General features: G+C 52.3%; 1 protein-coding gene across 1 annotated transcript in view; it reads left to right on the top strand.

The window, feature by feature from the left end:
• Positions 1–21,830, top strand: part of TOP2B (DNA topoisomerase II beta) — a 163,833-nt gene that overhangs the window by 125,814 nt on the left and 16,189 nt on the right. The window contains exons 33-34 of the mRNA XM_075315280.1: positions 6,091–6,207; positions 8,805–8,927. Coding sequence (XP_075171395.1) covers positions 6,091–6,207; positions 8,805–8,927 — 240 coding nt within the window. The remainder of the gene's footprint in view (positions 1–6,090; positions 6,208–8,804; positions 8,928–21,830) is intronic.

Here is a 21,830-nt window from a genome sequence, read left to right on the forward strand (position 1 = left end):
ACGGGTTCTCCAGTTTTAGCTTTGTGTGCGAAGGAGGTCAGACATTCCATGCATAGCTCCACAGATTTTAGTCAGCAGTAGCTGCTGACTATTTCGGATGGAAGAAAAGAGGACACATATAGTGTCCCCAGCATGCTCCCTTCTCACCCCTGGATGGTGTTGTAAGGTTGAGGTACCTATTGCTGGTACAGGGCTGGAGCCTGACATGCTGTTTTCCTTCCACATCCCCTGGTAGGGCTCTGTGGAAGTGGGATCCTGCCGGCCTCTCAGCTCTGACGCCGGGCTCCATCCACAGACCCATTAGAACCTGATGGAGACGGAGCAGGAGTACGATCAGGGACAGGCCCTGCATCATACAGGTACTCTGTGTCCCCGGCAGGCACAGACACACTCCGGGCTGGCTGGGTGTTGTAGTGCGCCGGGGACCGCAACGTTGGAGTTAGTGTCCCTACAGATTACTGGGGGATTTTTTGTGTATGGGAACGCAGCGCCGACCCCCTCTGGACCGGGCGGCGCTGCTGTGACTTGTGGTGCGCCGGGGATCCGCCGTCCGCGCTTTTACGGCGGCGGCGGTTATAAATTGAGTCCCCGGCTTTTTGGGCCTAGGACGCCGGCAGCTCCGATTCGTTCCCGCCCCCACCCTGTCATTCAGGGTAGGGGAGAGACGCTGTTCGCTAGCAGCGACGAGGGCTGGAGCCTGATTTACATGCTCCAGCCCTCACACTAGGCACAGAGGGAAGCAGGCTTCCCGCTCTTAGCCAGGAACGCCCAGGGCCCGCCCCCCTTCTCTCTCAGGACGCCGGCAGCCATTACATGCAGTCTGGCTGGAGGAAGGACGCAAGGCTCTGGGAGACCTGGACTAGGGGCTATCTGGCGACCACACACCCGCTTTTTAAGCGGGCGGTAAGCGATTTTTCTGTGCTGGTCCCTCTAGTGCCTCACGGTGTATCGGTGTACTGTGTAGGATATAGAGATATTGTATTTCTTGCACTGTGAGGTCGCTTCTGGCTGCATCTCCCAGATCCCTCTGTGGAAGCAACAACATGCCATCCTCAAAACGCAAGGCTGCCAAGGCTAGGGCTGTGTATACTGCGTGTGCTGCATGTGGGGCTAATCTACCAGCAGGCTCCGATGACGCCCATTGTGTGCAATGCTCCGACCCGGTGCTGCTTCGCCAGCCGGAGTCAGGAGAGGTAGTGACCCAGGCTGAGACGCTTGTAAGTTCTGCCCCGGTGACAGGGACAGACTTTGCAGTTTTTGCTGATAATATGTCTGTGTCTATGGCAAAAATCCTTGAGACCTTGCAATCTATGCATGGGGCTCAGTCTTTGGGCACGGCGAGGCCTCTGTCCTCAGGTCCCCCTCACTTGGAATTAATCCAGCCCACAGGGGGGTCCCCGGCTTCACAGGCCGAGGATTATGACTCAGATGATAGCCCCAGCCACCCTAAGCGAGCTCGCTGGGAAAGACCCTCGACGTCATCACACTGCTCAGGGTCTCAGCGCAATCAGTCTCCCTGTGATGTGTCTGATGAGAGTGATCAGGAATCCATTCCTGGAACCCCTCTCAACCTGGATACCCCTGATGGGGATGCCATGGTAAACGACCTTATCTCAGCCATCAATAGGCTGTTGGATATTTCTCCCCCAGCCCCTTCAGCAGAAGAGGCGGCTGCGGAGCAGGAGAAGTTTCGTTTCCTTTATCCCAAGCGTAAATTGAGTGCTTTGTTGGATCACGCTGACTTCAGAGAATCAATCCAGAAGCACGACGCTCACCCAGAAAGGCGTTTCTCTAAACGATCTAAAGATACGCGTTTCCCTTTCCCCCCTGAGGTGGTCAAGCGCTGGACACAGTGTCCAAAGGTAGACCCCCCGATTTCCAAACTCGCAGCTAGGTCCATAGTTGCAGTGGAGGATGGCGCTTCACTTAAAGATGCCAATGACAGACAGATGGACCTTTGGTTAAAATCTGTCTATGAAGCTATCGGCGCGTCGTTTGCTCCGGCATTCGCAGCCGTATGGGCACTCCAGGCTATTTCAGCTGGCTTAGCAAAAGTGGATGCTATCATACATCCAGCAGTGCCGCAAGTGGCGCACCTTACCACGCAGATGTCGGCGTTTGCGTCTTACGCTATCAATGCGGTCCTAGAATCTACCAGTCGCACCTCAATGGCGTCCGCCAATTCGGTAGTTTTGCGCAGAGCCTTGTGGTTAAAGGACTGGAAAGCAGATGCTGGTTCCAAAAAATGTTTAACCAGTTTGCCTTTATCTAGAGATAGACTGTTTGGCGAGCCATTGGCTGATATCATTAAGCAGTCCAAGGGTAAAGACTCCTCTTTACCACAACCCAGAACAACCAAACCTCAGCAGAAAAAGTGGCAGCAGAGGTTTCAGTCCTTTCGAGGTTCGGGCAAGACACCGTTTACCTCGTCCAAAGGGACTCAGAGGACGCAAAGAAACTCAGATTCGTGGCGGGCTCACACGCGCCCCAAGAAAGCAAATGGAGGTACCACTTCCAAAGCGGCTACCTCATGACTTCCAGCCCCCTCCCTCCGCATCGCCGGTCGGGGGCAGGCTCTCCCGCTTTTCCGGCATTTGGATGTCACAGGTCAAAGACCGGTGGGTGACGGACATTTTGTCTCGCGGGTACAGAATCGAGTTCAATTCTCGTCCTCCAGCTCGGTTCTTCAGAACCTCCCCACATCCAGACCGAGCAGATGCTCTGCTGCAGGCGGTGGACTCCCTAAGAGCGGAAGGAGTGGTGATCCCAGTCCCTCCTCAGGAACAAGGGCAAGGGTTTTACTCCAATCTCTTTGTGGTTCCAAAAAAGGACGGCTCGTTCCGTCCTGTTCTGGACCTAAAACGGCTCAACAAACATGTGCACGCCAGGAAGTTCCGGATGGAAACCCTGCGTTCTGTCATTGCCTCAATGTCCAGGGGAGACTTCCTTGCCTCAATAGACATCAAAGATGCTTATCTCCACGTGCCAATTGCTACAGAACATCAACGTTTTCTACGTTTTGTGATAGGAGACGACCATTTTCAGTTCGTAGCTCTGCCATTTGGTCTGGCGACAGCCCCACGGGTCTTCACCAAGGTCATGGCGGCGGTGGTAGCAGTCTTGCACTCTCAGGGACACTCGGTGATCCCTTACCTAGACGATTTATTGGTCAAAGCTCCCTCTCAAGAGGCATGTCAGCGCAGCCTGAATGCTACGCTGGAGACCCTACAGTCTTTCGGATGGATCATCAACTTTCCAAAGTCGATCCTATCACCGACTCAATCACTAACGTATCTTGGCATGGAGTTTCATACTCTAGCAGCGATAGTGAAGCTTCCGCTGAACAAGCAGCGGTCACTACAGACAGGGGTGCAATCTCTTCTGCAGGGCCAGTTGCATCCCTTGCGGCGCCTCATGCATTTCCTAGGGAAGATGGTGGCAGCCATGGAAGCAGTTCCCTTTGCGCAGTTTCATCTGCGCCCACTTCAATGGGACATTCTCCGCCAATGGGACGGGAAGTCAACGTCCCTGGACAGGAAAGTCTCGCTTTCCCAGACGGCCAAGGACTCCCTACAATGGTGGCTCCTTCCCACCTCATTGTCTCAGGGAAGATCCTTCCTGCCCCCATCCTGGGCAGTAGTCACGACAGATGCGAGTCTGTCAGGGTGGGGAGCAGTATTTCTCCACCACAGGGCTCAGGGGACGTGGACTCCGCAGGAGTCCACCCTTCAGATCAATGTTCTGGAGATCAGAGCAGTGTATCTTGCTCTACTGGCCTTCCAACAGTGGCTGGAAGGAAAGCAGATCCGAATCCAATCGGACAACTCCACTGCGGTGGCATACATCAACCACCAAGGAGGGACGCGCAGTCGGCAAGCCTTCCAAGAAGTCCGGCGCATTCTAATGTGGGTGGAGGACAGAGCATCCACCATATCCGCGGTTCACATCCCAGGCGTAGAAAACTGGGAAGCAGACTTCCTCAGTCGCCAGGGCATGGACGCAGGGGAATGGTCCCTTCACCCGGACGTGTTTCAGGAAATCTGTCGCCGCTGGGGAGTGCCGGACGTCGACCTAATGGCATCCCGGCACAACAACAAGGTCCCGGCATTCATGGCGAGGTCGCGCGATCAAAGAGCTCTGGCGGCAGACGCCTTGGTTCAAGATTGGTCGCAGTTTCAGCTCCCATACGTGTTTCCGCCTCTGGCGCTCTTGCCCAGAGTGCTACGCAAGATCAGATCCGAGTGCAGCCGCATCATACTCGTCGGTCCAGACTGGCCGAGGAGGTCGTGGTATCCGGATCTGTGGCATCTCACGATCGGTCGACCGTGGTCACTGCCAGACCGACCAGACTTACTGTCCCAAGGGCCGTTTTTCCATCAGAATTCTGCGGCCCTGAACCTGACTGTGTGGCCATTGAGTCCTGGATCCTAGCATCTGCAGGATTATCTCAAGGAGTCGTTGCCACAATGAGACAAGCTAGAAAGTCGAATTCGGCTAAGATCTACCACAGAACGTGGAAGATTTTCTTATCCTGGTGCTCTGCTCAGGGAGTGTCGCCCTGGCCATTTGCATTGCCCAAGTTTCTTTCCTTCCTGCAATCGGGGTTAGAAAAGGGCTTGTCGCTCAGCTCCCTTAAAGGGCAAGTTTCGGCACTATCCGTGTTTTTTCAGAAGCGTCTAGCACGTCTTTCTAAGGTGCGCACGTTCCTGCAGGGGGTCTGTCATATTGTGCCCCCGTACAAGCGGCCGTTAGATCCATGGGATCTGAACAGGGTACTAGTTGCTCTCCAGAAGCCGCCCTTCGAGCCTCTGAAGGAAGTTTCCTTTTCTCGGCTGTCACAGAAAGTGGCGTTTCTTGTTGCGATCACATCGCTTCGGCGAGTGTCTGAGCTGGCAGCTCTGTCATCCAAGGCTCCCTTCCTGGTGTTCCACCAGGACAAGGTAGTGCTGCGCCCTATTCCGGAGTTTCTCCCTAAGGTCGTATCCTCTTTTTATCTTAATCAGGATATATCCTTGCCTTCTTTTTGTCCTCATCCGGTTCACCGGTATGAAAAGGACTTACGTTTGCTAGATCTGGTGAGAGCACTCAGAATCTACATTTCCCGCACGGCGCCCATGCGCCGTGCCGATGCACTTTTTGTCCTTGTCGCTGGTCCGCGCAAGGGGTTGCAGGCTTCTAAAGCCACCCTGGCTCGATGGATCAAAGAACCAATTCTAGAGGCCTACCGTTCTGCGGGGCTTCCGGTTCCTTCAGGGCTAAAAGCCCACTCAACCAGAGCCGTGGGTGCGTCCTGGGCATTACGTCACCAGGCTTCGGCTCAACAGGTGTGCCAGGCAGCTACCTGGTCCAGTCTGCACACTTTCACCAAGCATTATCAGGTGCATACCTATGCTTCGGCGGATGCCAGCTTAGGTAGAAGAGTCCTGCAGGCGGCAGTGACACCCCCGTAGGGGAGGGCTGTTTTGCAGCTCTAACATGAGGTATTTCTTTACCCACCCAGGGACAGCTTTTGGACGTCCCAATCGTCTGGGTCTCCCAATAGAGCGCTGAAGAAGAAGGGAATTTTGTTACTTACCGTAAATTCCTTTTCTTCTAGCTCTTATTGGGAGACCCAGCACCCGCCCTGTTGTCCTTCGGGATGTTTTTTTGTTGTTTGCGGGTACACATGTTGTTCATGTTGAACGGTTTTTCAGTTCTCCGATGTTATTCGGAGTTAATTTGTTTAAACCAGTTATTGGCTTCCTCCTTTCTTGCTTTGGCACTAAAACTGGAGAACCCGTGATACCACGGGGGGGGTATAGCCAGAGGGGGAGGGGCCTTGCACTTTTAATGTAGTGCTTTGTGTGGCCTCCAGAGGGCAGTAGCTATACCCCAATCGTCTGGGTCTCCCAATAAGAGCTAGAAGAAAAGGAATTTACGGTAAGTAACAAAATTCCCTTCTTGCTAATCCACCTTTTGATAATTTACTTGATGTGGTCACTAATTTTTGCATGGAATGCACCATTATTTACAGCACATGCCTCAAATAGATTATTAAATCCCCCCCCCCATGTGTGGTGTCAATATTGACTTCTTGATTGTGTTTCTTAGATGATACCACAAAATATAACAGTGATGATGGAGAATCTTCACCCCACTACTCCTCACCATTCAGCTACAAATCTTCAGCAAAAACAACCAGCAAAACATCTACTAAAAAAGAGAAAGGTAATGTCTCTTGTGAGAGAAGAATGGAGCATTTTATACACTAAAAGTACAACAATCCTCCGTTATTGTGTAAAGATCCCTATGCAAAATAGATAAAAGTCAATGAAACCTGCTGATTTAAGTTAGACCATCTGATGTGTGATGTCGAGAGAGAAGGATCGAGCGGTTGGAATTGCAATGCCGAATCCTTTTGTTTTCAAAGGGAGATAAGGCTCGTCCCCACAAAAAAACACATCGATCTCCTCTCCCCTTTAGGCTATGTGCGCACTAGAGCTTTTTACCCGCGGATTTTCCCGCGGATTTGCCGCGGAAATTTCTTGAGAAATGTCTGCAATCTTTGTGCAGACATTTCCCATGAAATTCTATGGAAAAAAAAAAAAGCTGTGCGCACTGGTGCGGATTTTTCTCAAGAAATTTCCGCGAGAAGAATTTCTCGAGAAACTTTCTTGAGAAAATGAACATATCCATTATTTCCGCAGGTACCCTGCGGATTTCGGCAGTATAGCCTGCAGAAATCCGCAGGGAACCACCCGCGGGAAAATCGCGGCAATTCCGCGGCTAATCCACGGCAAATCCGCGTCAAATCCGCATGCGGATTTGGTGCGGATTTTTTCCGGAGGTCAGGAAATCTTTCACTCCCAGAAGTTTCTCGAGAAAGTTTCTTGAGAAACGTCTCATTTCTAGTGCGCACATAGCCTTAGAAACACATGGATGCTCATCCAAGGTTTCAGGTATTGGAGAGAGCGCTCTTTCTACTGGACGGCCGTTACTCAAGTGTTTGACCATTTAAAGGGAACCTGTCACCGGATGTTTATAATACTTAGCTAACGGTCGGCGCGGAGCAGACGGGTCAGATGGGCAACTCCGGTCTCCGAATCCCGCGCCTCCTCTTTCGGCCATTTTTGTGCTTTTTCAGATCAAAGTGCACCTGCGCAGGACCTCACTGTCGGCTAGTGTAGATGACGTAGATAAACGCGTCATCCACACTAGCTTCAGAAGGAAGACAAAGATGGCCGAAAGAGGAGGCACGGGACCCGGAGATCAGAGACGCCCATCTGACCTATCTGCTCCACGCCGACTGTTAGGTAAGTATTATAAACATCCGGTGACAGGTTCCCTTTAACATTGCTCAGTGGATGAGCTATTGGCCTTTTAAAACAATTAGTGGCAGAATACAGGTGACTGTCATTCGTATCCTGGTAATGATAAAGGGGTATTCCCATCTCCAGGATCCTATCCCAATATGTAGTAGGTGTAATAATAATAATATTAGCAAATACCTCCAATTAGAAATGTAGTATAGTTGTCCTCATATAGCTATGTCTTACTTTATGTACAGGACAAGCTGCTTAGGTATCCATGGTTACGTCCACTCATAGTGACAGTTATTTGATCTTGATTGTAACCATATATACCTATGCTGCAATGCTCTGCACATGAGGTAAGTGACAAACTAAATCAGGAGAACTATACTACGTTTCTAATTGGATGTATTTGCCAATATTATTATTATTACACCTACTACATATTAGGATAGGGTCTTGGAGATGGGAATACCCTTTTTAATGCTCATTTGGGTCTTTTTTTTTTTTTTAGTCTCTGATTCATGAAGTGAGCACTGGAGTAAGATGCGTTAAAGGGAACCTGTCACCAGATTTGGGGCCTATAAGCTGCGGCCAACACCAGTGGGCTCTTGTATACAACATTCTAACATGCTGTATATAAGAGCCCAGGCCGCTGTGTAGAACGTAAAAAATACTTTATAATACTCACCTAGGAGATTGCTCCGGTGCAGACTGGTCAAATGGGTGGTGCCGTTCTTCGAGACCGGCGCCTCCTCTTTCAGCCATCTTGGTCTTCCTTCTTCTGAAGCCGGCATGCATGACTCGTCCTACGTCATGCACACAAGCTGGTATTTAGGTCCTACGCAGGCGTATTACAATACTTTGATCTGCCCTGAGCAGGGCAGATCAAAGTGCGCCTGCGCAGGACCTCAGTGCCGGCGAGTGCGTATGACGTAGGACGAGTCATGCATCCAGGCTTCAGAAGAAGGAAGACCAAGATGGCCGAAAGAGGAGGCGCCAGTCTTGGAGAACGGCGCCACTCATTTGACCAGTCTGCACCGGAGCGACCTTCTAGGTGAGCATTATAAAGTGTTTATGTTCTCACAGCGGCCTGGGCTCTTATATACAGCATGTTAGAATGCTGTATATGAGCCCACAAGGTGGTGGCCGCAGCTTATAGGCCCCAAATCTGGTGACAGATTCCCATTAAATTCATTAAAAGTCACCTGCTCCTATAATGAATTTGGCACATTTGAAAACCGCCCATATCCTCTGTTAGAAATTATAATTTCTGGAGTAGCTTACACCACTTTTGTGACATATTATGAATTCTGCCCACCTTTGTCCTGTTTTCGAAAAGTATGTGAAGCTGGCCTGGATTGGCATAAGAATGCTAAAGTAGCAACATTTTAGTGCAATTTCTATTTGGGTGAAAACTTTGTGACCTTTCTAGCAGAGTTTTTTGCTAACATAAATTGTGCTTCATTAATCATGTCCTCTGAGTTATTGTTGTATTCATTCTTTATTGATTAGAAGATGCTCCCAAATTCAACAGCGATGATGATGATGACAACGATGAACCTTCTCCCCTTTACTCCTCAACCTTTAGCTTCAAATCTACAGAAAAGCCAGCAAGCAAGCCATCCGCTAAGAAAGGTACAGACGACAACACTAAGTAATGACAGCTTTTTCCCCCCTGATACCAGGTCTTATTTCTGGAACAGGATCCACACCGTTATTGTTTCCTATATGGAAGTATAACTATAGGCAAAACTAGAAAATTAAAGTACCACTACGGTATTTTTATTGTATTCTCACCTGGAGTAGTATCAGTATTGTATGTTCCCTGTGTATAGTGAATTATTTACCAGTCGCTGTTTTCTACTGGCCGTAAGTCACTACTAACGGTCACTATCTGTCTTAATGTAAGTGTCGGATAGACTTACGTTAAGTAGTGACTTCCAGTCCCCCAGCATACACTGGCGTAATCCGTCCAGCCACAAATCACGTAACATGGTGCAGAAGACGACCGGAGCGGCGCTGGGAACAGCAGAAGAAGGCGGTCAGTAAGCATATTATCACACACAGGGATCATACATTAAAAATACCACTTTGGTGGTGAAATAAAAATCCTAACCCAGAGCAGTGCACGGCCTGACCAGACACCATCTTTGTGAAGACACAACAGGGTTTGCATAGTTTTCCTATATTTGTTATAAAAAAAACAAAAAACAAAACAGTACAGTGAACAATAGATGCTTGAGAGCAGTCTGCCTGTATTGAAGGGTTCTACGCTAGTCCTAAATTATATAAAAACTATAGAGTATAATAAAACATTGCCACGTGGACCCTAACCTGAGCGTATGCTCTAACTGATAAGAATCAGGCTGCAGGCTCACTTATGCAATCTGCTGCTATGTGTCTTGCCTCGCATATGGCCGCTGTGCAGAGACTTGTCCTCTTTCCTCAACAGCTCAGTCTACATTCAAGGGAGAAAATAAATCCATATATTGTATCATTTTATATGATATATCTAACAACACATAAAGTAATGATACCTTTCTTTGTCGCTCCATTGGGAGACCCAGACAATTGGGTGTATAGGCTATGCCTCCGGAGGCCGCACAAAGTACTACACTAAAAGTGTAAAGCCCCTCCCCTTCTGCCTATACACCCCCCGTGCTCCCACGGGCTCCTCAGTTTTTTGCTTTGTGCGAAGGAGGCAGACATGCACGCATAGCTCCACAGATTAGTCAGCAGCAGCTGCTGACTATGTCGGATGGAAGAAAAGAGGGCCCATAACAGGGCCCCCAGCATGCTCCCTTCTCACCCCACTCTTGTCGGCGGTGTTGTTAAGGTTGAGGTATCCATTGCGGGTACGGAGGCTGGAGCCCACATGCTGTTTTCCTTCCCCATCCCATTTAGGGCTCTGGGTGAAGTGGGATCCTAATCGGTCTCCAGGCACTGAGACCGTGCTCCATCCACAGCCCCTGGGGACTCTGCTGGATAATGGAGCCGAGTATCGTCAGGGACATGGCCCTGCTACTTTGAGGTACTCTGTGTCCCCGTGGGGACCGCGCACAGAAACACTCCAGCATTGCTGGGTGTGTTAGTGCGCCGGGGACCGTGGCGCTGACCGCAATTGTGCCATCACACGCTGCAGCGTGGCTGGGTGTGTAGTGTATTGGGGACTACCGCGCTGACCACCGCTGCCATTGTTATACATGCGGCGCGGCTGGGACTGTTGGTGCGCCGGGGACATCCGCGCCGACCGCGCTTATACGGCGGCCGCGCTTATAACTCTAGTCCCCGGCTTTTGCGGCCTAGTCTCATTCTCTTCCCGCCCCCAGGCCTGCCAGTCAGGGGAAGGGCGGGACGCTGTACAGAATGTCAGCACTGAGGGCTGGAGCATGCTTTGCATACTCCACCCCCCTCACTGTGCACAGTGGGGCACCAGTTTCCCGCACTTTCTAGGGCACGCCCACGGCCCCCTCCTCTCCTCAGGACGCCGGCAGCCATTCCTGTCAGCTCTTCTGACGCTGGAGAGGGGAGACAAGCTCTGGGAGACCCAGGCAGGGATTCTGGTGGCCACACAACCGCTTTGAGCGGCCGGTAAGCAGCACCTCTGGTGCTGGCCCCACTTGTGCAGAAGTGTACTTATAGATTATATGATTATAGGCTATACTTTACACTGTATAGTGCACGGTTGATTTTTGGCTATATACCCTCCTGGGTTGCTCAGGGGAGATAACAGCATGGCGCCCACAAGAAGCAGGGGTGCCAAAACACAGGCTTACTATGCTGCCTGCGGCGCATGTACGGCTTCACTACCGGCAGGTTCCACTGACCCTCATTGTGTGCACTGCTCGGCCCCTGTGGCACTTACTCAGCCGGAGCCTCTGCTAAGGGTGGCCCAGGGGGAACCACCTGCTAACACTGTCCAGGTGACAGGGACGGAGTTTACAGTTTTTACTGAAAGGCTGTCTGAGACTATGGCTAAGATACTAGAAGCTTTGCAGTCCAGACCGGTATCTCAGACCATGGGCACTGTGGAATCATTGCCCCCTGGTTCCCCTCAGTTGGAACAACCATGTCCTCCCGGGGTGTCTCATAGATCCCAGGGTGAGGTCTCTGACACGGACCGCAGTCCCAGACCACCTAAGCGAGCTCGCTGGGAAATTCCCTCAACATCATCGCATTGTTCAGGGTCTCAGCGGGAGGACTCTCTGTATGATGAAGCGGAGGTAGCTGATCAGGATTCTGATCCTGAGGCCGCTCTCAACCTTGATACTCCTGATGGGGACGCCATAGTGAATGATCTTATCGCGTCCATAAATCAAATGTTGGATATTTCTCCCTCAGCTCCTCCAGTAGAGGAGTCAGCTTCTCAGCAGGAGAAATTCCGTTTCAGGTTCCCCAAGCGTACAACGAGTATGTTTCTGGACCACTCTGACTTCAGAGAGGCAGTCCAGAAACACCGGGCTTGTCCAGATAAGCGTTTTTCTAAGCGCCTTAAGGATACACGTTATCCCTTCCCCCCTGACGTGGTCAAGGGCTGGACTCAGTGTCCCAAGGTGGATCCTCCAATCTCCAGACTGGCGGCTAGATCCATAGTGGCAGTTGAAGATGGGGCTTCACTCAAGGATGCCACTGACAGACAGATGGAGCTCTGGTTGAAATCCATCTATGAAGCTATCGGCGCGTCTTTTGCTCCAGCATTTGCAGCCGTATGGGCACTCCAAGCTATCTCAGCGGGTCAAGCGCAAATTGACGCACTCACACGTACGTCTGCGCCGCAAGTGGCTTCCATAACATCTCAAACGTCGGCATTTGCGTCTTACGCTATTAATGCTGTCCTGGATTCTGCGAGCCGTACGGCGGTTGCAGCCGACAATTCGGTTGCAATACGCAGGGCCTTGTGGCTGCGGGAATGGAAGGCAGATTCGGCTTCCAAAAAGTGCTTAACCGGTTTGCCTTTTTCTGGCGACCGTTTGTTTGGTGAGAGATTGGATGAAATCATCAAGCAATCCAAGGGAAAGGAAACATCCTTACCCCAGGCCAAACCAAACTTACCCCAACAGAGGAGGGGACAGTCGAGGTTTCGGTCCTTTCGGGGTGCGGGCAGGTCCCAATTCTCCTCGTCCAAAAGGCCTCAGAAGGATCAGAGGAACTCCGATTCATGGCGGTCTAAGTCACGCCCTAAAAAGACCGCCGGAGGTGCCGCTACCAAGGCGGCTTCCTCATGACTTACGGCCGCTTCACACCGCATCCTCGGTCGGTGGCAGGCTCTCCTGCTTTTGCGACACCTGGCTGCCACAGGTAAAAGACCGTTGGGTGAGAGACATTCTGTCTCACGGTTACAGGATAGAGTTCAGCTCTCATCCTCCAACTCGATTCTTCAGGACATCTCCGCCTCCCGAGCGAGCCGATGCTCTTCTGCAGGCGCTGGGCACTCTGAAGGCAGAAGGAGTGGTGGTCCCTGTTCCTCTTCAGCAACAGGGTCACGGTTTTTACTCCAACTTGTTCGTGGTTCCAAAGAAGGACGGGTCTTTCCGTCCTGTCCTGGACCTAAAACTGCTCAACAAACACGTAAAGACCAGGCGGTTCCGGATGGAATCCCTCCGCTCCGTCATCGCCTCAATGTCCCAAGGAGATTTCCTTGCATCGATCGATATCAAAGATGCTTATCTCCACGTTCCGATTGCTCCAGAGCATCAGCGCTTTCTGCGCTTCGCCATAGGAGACGAACACCTTCAGTTCGTGGCACTGCCGTTCGGCCTGGCGACAGCCCCACGGGTTTTCACCAAGGTCATGGCTACAGTAGTCGCGGTCCTCCACTCTCAGGGACACTCAGTGATCCCTTACTTAGACGATCTGCTGGTCAAGGCTCCCTCTCAAGAGGCATGCCAGCACAGCCTCACCGCTACTCTGGAGACTCTCCAGAGTTTCGGGTGGATCATCAATTTTCCAAAGTCAAATCTGACACCGGCCCAATCGCTGACATATCTTGGCATGGAGTTTCATACCCTCTCAGCGATAGTGAAGCTTCCGCTGAACAAGCAGCGTTCACTACAGACGGGGGTGCAATCTCTCCTTCAAGGTCAGTCACACCCCTTGAGGCGCCTCATGCACTTCCTGGGGAAGATGGTGGCAGCAATGGAGGCAGTCCCTTTCGCGCAGTTTCACCTGCGTCCTCTTCAATGGGACATCCTACGCAAATGGGACAGGAAGCCGACGTCCCTCGACAGGAACGTCTCCCTCTCTCAGGCAACCAAAGCTTCCCTTCGGTGGTGGCTTCTTCCCACTTCATTATCGAAGGGGAAATCCTTCCTACCCCCATCCTGGGCGGTGGTCACGACGGACGCGAGTCTGTAAGGGTGGGGAGCAGTCTTTCTCCACCACAGGGCTCAGGGTACGTGGACCCAGCAAGAGTCCTCACTTCAGATCAACGTTCTGGACATACGGGCAGTGTATCTTGCCCAGAAAGCGTTCCAGCAGTGGCTGGAAGGCAAGCAGATCCGAATTCAGTCGGACAACTCCACAGCGGTGGCTTACATCAACCACCAAGGAGGAACACGCAGTCGGCAAGCCTTCCAGGAAGTCCGGCGGATTTTGATGTGGGTGGAAGCCACGGCCTCCACCATCTCCGCAGTTCACATCCCAGGCGTGGAAAACTGGGAAGCAGATTTTCTCAGTCGCCAGGGCATGGACGCAGGGGAATGGTCCCTACACCCGGACGTGTTTCAGGAGATCTGTTGCCGCTGGGGGATGCCGGACGTCGACCTAATGGCGTCCCGGCACAACAACAAGGTCACGGCATTCATGGCACGTTCTCACGATCACAGAGCTCTAGCGGCAGACGCCTTAGTTCAAGATTGGTCGCAGTTTCAATTCCCTTATGTGTTTCCTCCGCTGGCACTGTTGCCCAGAGTGTTACGCAAGATCAGGGCCGACTGCCGCCGCGCCATCCTCGTCGCCCCAGACTGGCCGAGGAGGTCGTGGTACCCGGATCTGTGGCATCTCACGGTCGGCCAAACGTGGGCACTACCAGACCGACCAGACTTGCTGTCTCAAGGGCCGTTTTTCCATCTGAATTCTGCGGCCCTCAACCTGACTGTGTGGCCATTGAGTCCTGGATCTTAGCGTCTTCAGGGTTATCTCAAGAGGTCATTGCCACTATGAGACAGGCTAGGAAACCAACGTCCGCCAAGATTTACCACAGGACGTGGAAAATATTCCTGTCGTGGTGCTCTGCTCGGGGTTTTTCTCCCTGGCCATTTACCTTGCCCACTTTCCTGTCTTTTCTTCAGTCCGGATTGGAAAAGGGTTTGTCACTCGGCTCCCTTAAGGGACAAGTCTCTGCGCTCTCTGTGTTTTTTCAGAAGCGCCTGGCCAGACTTCCACAGGTACGCACGTTTCTGCAGGGGGTTTGTCACATCGTTCCTCCTTACAAACGTCCGTTGGAACCCTGGGATCTGAACAGGGTGCTGATGGTTCTTCAGAAACCACCGTTCGAGCCAATGAGGGATATTTCTCTCGCACGCCTTTCGCAGAAAGTGGTTTTCCTAGTAGCAGTCACTTCACTTCGGAGAGTGTCTGAGCTGGCAGCTCTGTCATGCAAAGCCCCCTTCCTGGTGTTTCACCAGGACAAGGTGGTTCTGCGTCCGGTTCCGGAATTTCTCCCTAAGGTGGTATCCCCCTTTCATCTCAATCAGGATATCTCCTTACCCTCTTTTTGTCCTCATCCAGTTCACCAATGTGAAAAGGATTTGCACTTGTTAGATCTGGTGAGAGCACTCAGACTCTACATTTCTCGTACGGCGCCCCTGCGCCGCTCGGATGCACTCTTTGTCCTTGTCGCTGGCCAGCGTAAAGGGTCACAGGCTTCCAAATCAACCCTGGCTCGGTGGATCAAGGAACCAATTCTCGAAGCTTACCGTTCTGCTGGGCTTCCGGTTCCCTCAGGGCTGAAGGCCCATTCTACCAGAGCCGTGGGTGCGTCCTTGGCTTTGAGGCACCAGGCTACGGCTCAGCAGGTGTGTCAGACGGCTACCTGGTCGAGCCTGCACACTTTCACGAAACACTTTCAGGTGCATACCTATGCTTCGGCACATGCCAGCCTAGGTAGGCGAGTCCTTCAGGCGGCGGTTGCCCACCTGTAGGACGGAGCCGTTACGGCTCTATTTTGAGGTATTATTTACCCACCCAGGGACTGCTTTTGGACGTCCCAATTGTCTGGGTCTCCCAATGGAGCGACAAAGAAGAAGGGAATTTTGTTTACTTACCGTAAATTCCTTTTCTTCTAGCTCCAATTGGGAGACCCAGCACCCGCCCCTGTTTTTTTGTGTACACATGTTGTTCATGTTGAATGGTTTCAGTTCTCCGATATTCCTTCGGATTGAATTTACTTTAAACCAGTTTATAATTTTTTTCCTCCTTCTTGCTTTTGCACCAAAACTGAGGAGCCCGTGGGAGCACGGGGGGTGTATAGGCAGAAGGGGAGGGGCTTTACACTTTTAGTGTAGTACTTTGTGCGGCCTCCGGAGGCATAGCCTATACACCCAATTGTCTGGGTCTCCCAATTGGAGCTAGAAGAAAAGGAATTTACGGTAAGTAAACAAAATTCCCTTCTTTTTCTCCCTCATACCTGGCATTTTTTTTTGTAGCAGGGTTCACTCACATGAGCGTATAACTCAGACGAGTGTTTTATCGGATGACACTTGGTCCACTGTTTATTATGGGGCAGTGCAGATCTGCATTTTTTTCTCACTTCTCACGCCGATTCAGCATAAGAAAAAAATCACATCATTCAAGTCTATGGGTGCGTGTGAAACATCGGACTGCGTTTGGATGTCATGCGAATGCAATCCAATTTACGTAGACACAGATTATGGAGAAGGTAGGTTCTCCATCTTCTCCTCACCTGTGCTCTGAGTCTTCCATGTGAGAGAATCGGATCACAGTCAATGACACTCGGCCCAAGCTGATCAGAGTTTGAGTCAGGTCTCATCACCATAATCAAACCGATCCCATCAAAAGAGTGCACAGCCTTATTGTGGTGCACAGCTAGAGCACTGCAGTGTCTGGTGTTATGTGAACCAAGACCGTTTGTGCCAGAAAAACAGAATTAAAGAACATGCTCACAATCACTGGACACAACATACAGAACAATACAATCCCACCACAAATCCCTACATGTGCCCCTTTCCTTTATTTTTTGTAATGAATTTGCACATGTGAATTTAAGCTATAGTCCCCAGGATAGGAGCAGAGGTAAGAATACAAAACCAGCTCACCAGACACCGGGGTAATAGGGGTGCAGTGCATGGAGGGTCTGGGCCGCCATCTAAGTGGTAGCTCAATCAAAAATAGAAAGGAGAATCCAGCATCTGTAAAATGAGTGAAATAGTTAAAATGTTAACTTCTTTGTCGCTCCATTGGGAGACCCAGACAATTGGGTGTATAGCTTCTGCCTCCGGAGGCCACACAAAGTATTACACTTTAAAAAGTGTAACCCCTCCCCTCTGCCTATACACCCTCCCGTGCATCACGGGCTCCTCAGTTTTATGCTTTGTGTGGAAGGAGGCACACATTCACTCATCATCTCATTTTAGTTATATCGGTTGGAAGAAAAGTGGGCCCCCACGGGGCCCCCGGCATGTTCCCTTCTCACCCCACTACGTCGGCGGTGCTGTTAAGGTTGAGGTACCCATTGTGGGTACAAAGGCAGGAGCCTCATGCCGTCTCCTTCACCATCCCTTAGCGGCTCTGGGAGAAGTGGGATCCTGAGCGGTCATCCAGTCACTGGGACCGTGCTCCCTCCGCAGCCCCTGTGGGAATCTGTCGGACAGGAGTTTATTTATCCTCAGGGACCGGGCCCTGCATCACTAAGGTGCTCTATATACCCATGGGGGATGTGCATGGAGCGCCTTCATCCCGGACGCTGCAGCAGCTGCTTATTTGTGACGGCCGGCGGACTTCCGCGCCGACCGCGCCTGTTTGTCGGCCGCGGTATTAAATTTAGTCCCCGGCTTCAATTGCGGCCTAGTAGCAAAACTCCCGCCCCCGGGCCTGTCTATCAGGGATAAGGGCGGGACTGCCGACCTGACGTCGGCTGTGAGGGCCGGAGCATCCTGTATGTTTCCTCCCCCCCTCACTGATCACTGTGGGGACTCCAGATTCCCGCACTTTTCTAACGCCGCCCACGGCTCCACTCCTCCCCTGAGAACTCCGGCAGCCATTTCTTTGGCATTCTGCCTGTGGAGGATTTCCTGGAAAGAGCTCTGCAACGCTGGGAGACCTAAGGCAGGGAATCTGGAGGACACACACTCCGCTTTTTAGCGGTCGGTAAGCCACACCGGTCACCCGGTGCTGGTCCCCTTAGGGTGCCGGAATAGATACTATATATATTTATATATTTCTGTTCGGTCGGGCTGTATACCCTTCCCATATACCCTCAGTGATCACTCTCCTAGGAGACAACAGAATGTCGTCCACAAGGAGCAAGGGTGCCAAGGCACAGGGTTATTTTGCGACCTGTACCTCTTGTGCGGCTAAGTTACCTGCGGGTTCCACCTACCCTCACTGTGAGCAATGCTCAACCCCTGTTTTGCTTTCGCAACCGGAGCCTCGGTCACTAGTGGGCCCCTCGGCTCAGGTAGAACCCCTTGCTCCCCCTGTCCAGGCGGCGGGGACAGAGTTTGCAGTTTTGGCTGAAAAACTCTGAGTCACTCTCACAATCCATGGCTCAGTCTATGGACAAATGGTCTGCCAAGCTGCTTGAAGCTTTGCAGTCCAGACCGGTCCCTATACAGGCCCCGGGCCCTGTTGGATCTTCACCTCCAGGACCCTCTCTGCCCGCGCCGCAGCACGTTCCCAGGGGGGGCCCTAGTTCTCACGTGGAGGACTCCAGCCCGGACCACAGTCCCAGACCGGCTAAGCGGGCCCGCTGGGAATCTTCCCCGACTTCTTCACGCTGCTCGGGTTCCCAGCGTGAGGACTCTCTGGAGGACGAGGCGGACGTCGCAGCTCAGGGCTCTGACACTGACGTTGCCCTCAATCTTGATACACCTGAAGGGGACGCCATAGTAAATGATCTTATCTCGTCCATCAACCAGGTGTTAGATATCTCTCCCCCGCCGCCACCTGTAGAGGAGTCGACTTCTCAGCAGGAGAAGCACCAGTTTCGGTTCCCTAAACGTACACGGAGTGCGTTTTTCGATCACTCTAACTTCAGAGATGCTGTCCAGAAGCCCAGAGCGGTTCCGGACAAGCGCTTTACTAAGCGCCTTACTGACACACGTTACCCCTTCCCTTCTGACGTTGTTAAGGGTTGGGCTCAATGTCCCAAGGTGGATCCCCCAGTCTCTAGATTGGCGGCTAGATCTGTGGTATCGGTTGCAGATGGATCATCACTAAAGGATGCCACTGACAGGCAGATAGAGCTCCTGGTGAAATCCATCTATGAAGCCACGGGCGCGTCTTTTGCCCCGGCCTTTGCAGCCGTGTGGGCACTACAAGCTATCTCAGCTTGTCTGGCTGAGATTAATGCGGTTACACGTAATTCTGCTCCGCAGGTTGCGTCTTTGACTTCTCAGGCGTCAGCTTTTTCTTCCTACGCCATGAACGCAGTTTTAGACTCTGCTAGCCGTACAGCGGTGGCATCCGCTAACTCTGTGGCAGTCCGCAGGGCCATGTGGCTGCGCGAATGGAAGGCAGACTCGGCTTCCAAGAGGTTCTTAACCGGTTTGCCGTTTGCTGGCGACCGCTTGTTTGGTGAACGTTTGGATGAGATTATTAAGGAATCCAAGGGAAAAGACTCCTCCTTACCCCAGTCCAAACCAAAGAGACCTCAGCAACGAAAAATACAATCGAGGTTTCGGTCCTTTCGTCCCTCCGCCAAGCCCCAATCCTCTTCGTCCAGCAGGCCGGAGAAAGGCCAGAGGAACTCCTATGCGTGGCGGGCTAAGTCACGCCCCCAAAAGGCCGCAGGAGGCACTGCTTCCAAGGCGGCCTCCTCATGACTCTCGGCATCCCCGAACCGCATCCTCGGTCGGTGGCAGGCTCTCCCGCTTTTGCGACGCCTGGTGGCCACAGGTTCAAGACCGATGGGTGAGAGACATTCTGTCTCACGGTTACAGGATAGAGTTCAGCTCTCGTCCCCCGACTCGTTTCTTCAGAACATCTCCGCCCCCCGAGCGAGCCGATGCACTTTTTCAGGCGGTGAACGCTCTGAAGACAGAAGGAGTTGTGATCCCTGTTCCCCTCCAGGAACATGGTCGCGGCTTTTACTCCAACTTGTTTGTGGTGCCAAAGAAGGACGGCTCGTTCCGTCCCGTTCTGGACCTCAAACTACTCAACAGACATGTGAGCACCAGACGGTTTCGGATGGAATCTCTCCGCTCTGTCATCGCTTCGATGTCACAAGGAGACTTCCTAGCATCGATCGACATCAAGGATGCTTATCTCCATGTGCCGATCGCACCCGAACATCAACGCTTTTTGCGTTTCGCCATCGGGGACGAACACCTTCAGTTCGTGACATTGCCTTTCGGCCTGGCGACAGCCCCACGGGTGTTCACCAAGGTCATGGCATCTGTTGTGGCGGTCCTACACTCTCAGGGCCACTCGGTGATTCCCTACTTAGACGATCTTCTGGTCAGGGCACCCTCTCAGTTGGTGTGTCAAAACAGCCTTTCCGTCGCTCTGGCGACTCTCCAGCAGTTCGGATGGATCATCAACTTCCCAAAATCCAAGTTGACACCGACCCAATCACTGACGTACCTTGGGATGGAGTTTCATACTCAGTCAGCAGTAGTCATGCTACCGCTGGACAAACAGCTTTCTCTGCAGGCAGGGGTGCAATCTCTTCTTCGGGGTCAGTCACACCCCTTGAGGCGCCTCATGCACTTCCTGGGGAAGATGGTGGCAGCGATGGAGGCAGTGCCCTTCGCACAATTCCATCTGCGGCCACTCCAGTGGGACATTCTCCGCAAATGGGACAGGAGGTCGACTTCACTCGACAGGAACGTCTCTCTTTCCCTTGCAACCAAGACGTCACTTCAGTGGTGGCTCCTTCCCAACTCTCTGTCGCAGGGAAAATCCTTCCTACCCCCCACCTGGGCTGTGGTCACGACGGACGCGAGCCTGTCAGGGTGGGGGGCGGTTTTTCTCCACCACAGGGCTCAGGGAACCTGGACTCCGATAGAGTCATCCCTTCAGATCAATATTCTGGAGATAAGGGCAGTGTATCTAGCCCTATTGGCCTTTCATCGGTGGCTGGAGGGCAGGCAGATCCGGATCCAGTCGGACAACGCCACGGCCGTCGCATACATCAACCACCAAGGCGGCACTCGCAGTCGTCAAGCCTTCCAGGAAGTCCGACGAATTCTGCAGTGGGTGGAAGCCACAGCTTCCACCATTTCCGCAGTTCACATCCCGGGCGTAGAAAACTGGGAAGCAGATTTTCTCAGCCGACAGGGCAACAACAAAGTCCCGGCATTCATGGCCCGGTCTCAAGATGACAGAGCTCTGGCGGCGGACGCATTAGTTCAGGATTGGTCGCAGTTTCGACTGCCCTATGTATTTCCTCCTCTGGCGATGCTGCCCAGAGTGCTGCGCAAAATCAGGTCCGACTGTCGTCGCGCCATTCTCGTCGCTCCAGATTGGCCGAGACGGTCGTGGTACCCGGATCTGTGGCATCTCACGGTGGGTCAACCGTGGGCGCTCCCAGACCGCCCAGACTTGCTGTCTCAAGGGCCGTTTTTCCATCTGAATTCTGCGGCCCTCAACCTGACTGTGTGGCCATTGAGTCCTGGCTCCTAGCGTCCTCATGGTTATCTCAAGATGTCATTGCCACTATGAGACAGGCCAGGAAACCAACGTCCGCCAAGATCTATCACAGGTCTTGGAGGATCTTCTTATCCTGGTGCTCTGATAAGGGTTTTACTCCCTGGCCCTTTGCCTTACCCACTTTTCTTTCATTCCTTCAATCCGGAATGGACAAGGGTTTGTCTCTCGGCTCTCTCAAGGGACAAGTATCGGCGCTTTCCGTATTTTTTCAAAAGCGTCTAGCCAGGCTTCCGCAGGTCCGCACGTTCCTGCAGGGAGTTTGCCACATAGTCCCACCTTACAAGTGTCCGCTGGAACCCTGGGACCTTAACAGGGTGCTAACGGCTCTTCAGAAACCACCTTTCAAGCCGCTGCGGGAGGTCTCTTTATCACGCCTTTCGCAGAAGGTGGCATTTCTAGTGGCAGTTACATCGCTCCGTAGAGTGTCGGAGCTGGCAGCGCTGTCATGCAAAGCCCCCTTCCTGGTTTTTCACCAGGACAAGGTGGTTCTACGTCCGGTCCCGGAATTTCTCCCTAAGGTGGTATCCCCTTTTCATCTCAATCAGGATATCTCCTTACCTTCATTTTGCCCTCATCCAGTTCACCAATGTGAAAAGGATTTGCACTCGTTAGATTTGGTGAGAGCACTCCGGCTCTACGTGTCTCGCACGGCGCCCCTGCGCCGTTCAGATGCGCTCTTTGTCCTTGTCGCTGGCCAGCGTAAGGGTT

Source organism: Anomaloglossus baeobatrachus, chromosome 6 (assembly GCF_048569485.1).
Source record: "Anomaloglossus baeobatrachus isolate aAnoBae1 chromosome 6, aAnoBae1.hap1, whole genome shotgun sequence".
NCBI classification, from domain to species: Eukaryota; Metazoa; Chordata; class Amphibia; order Anura; family Aromobatidae; genus Anomaloglossus; species Anomaloglossus baeobatrachus.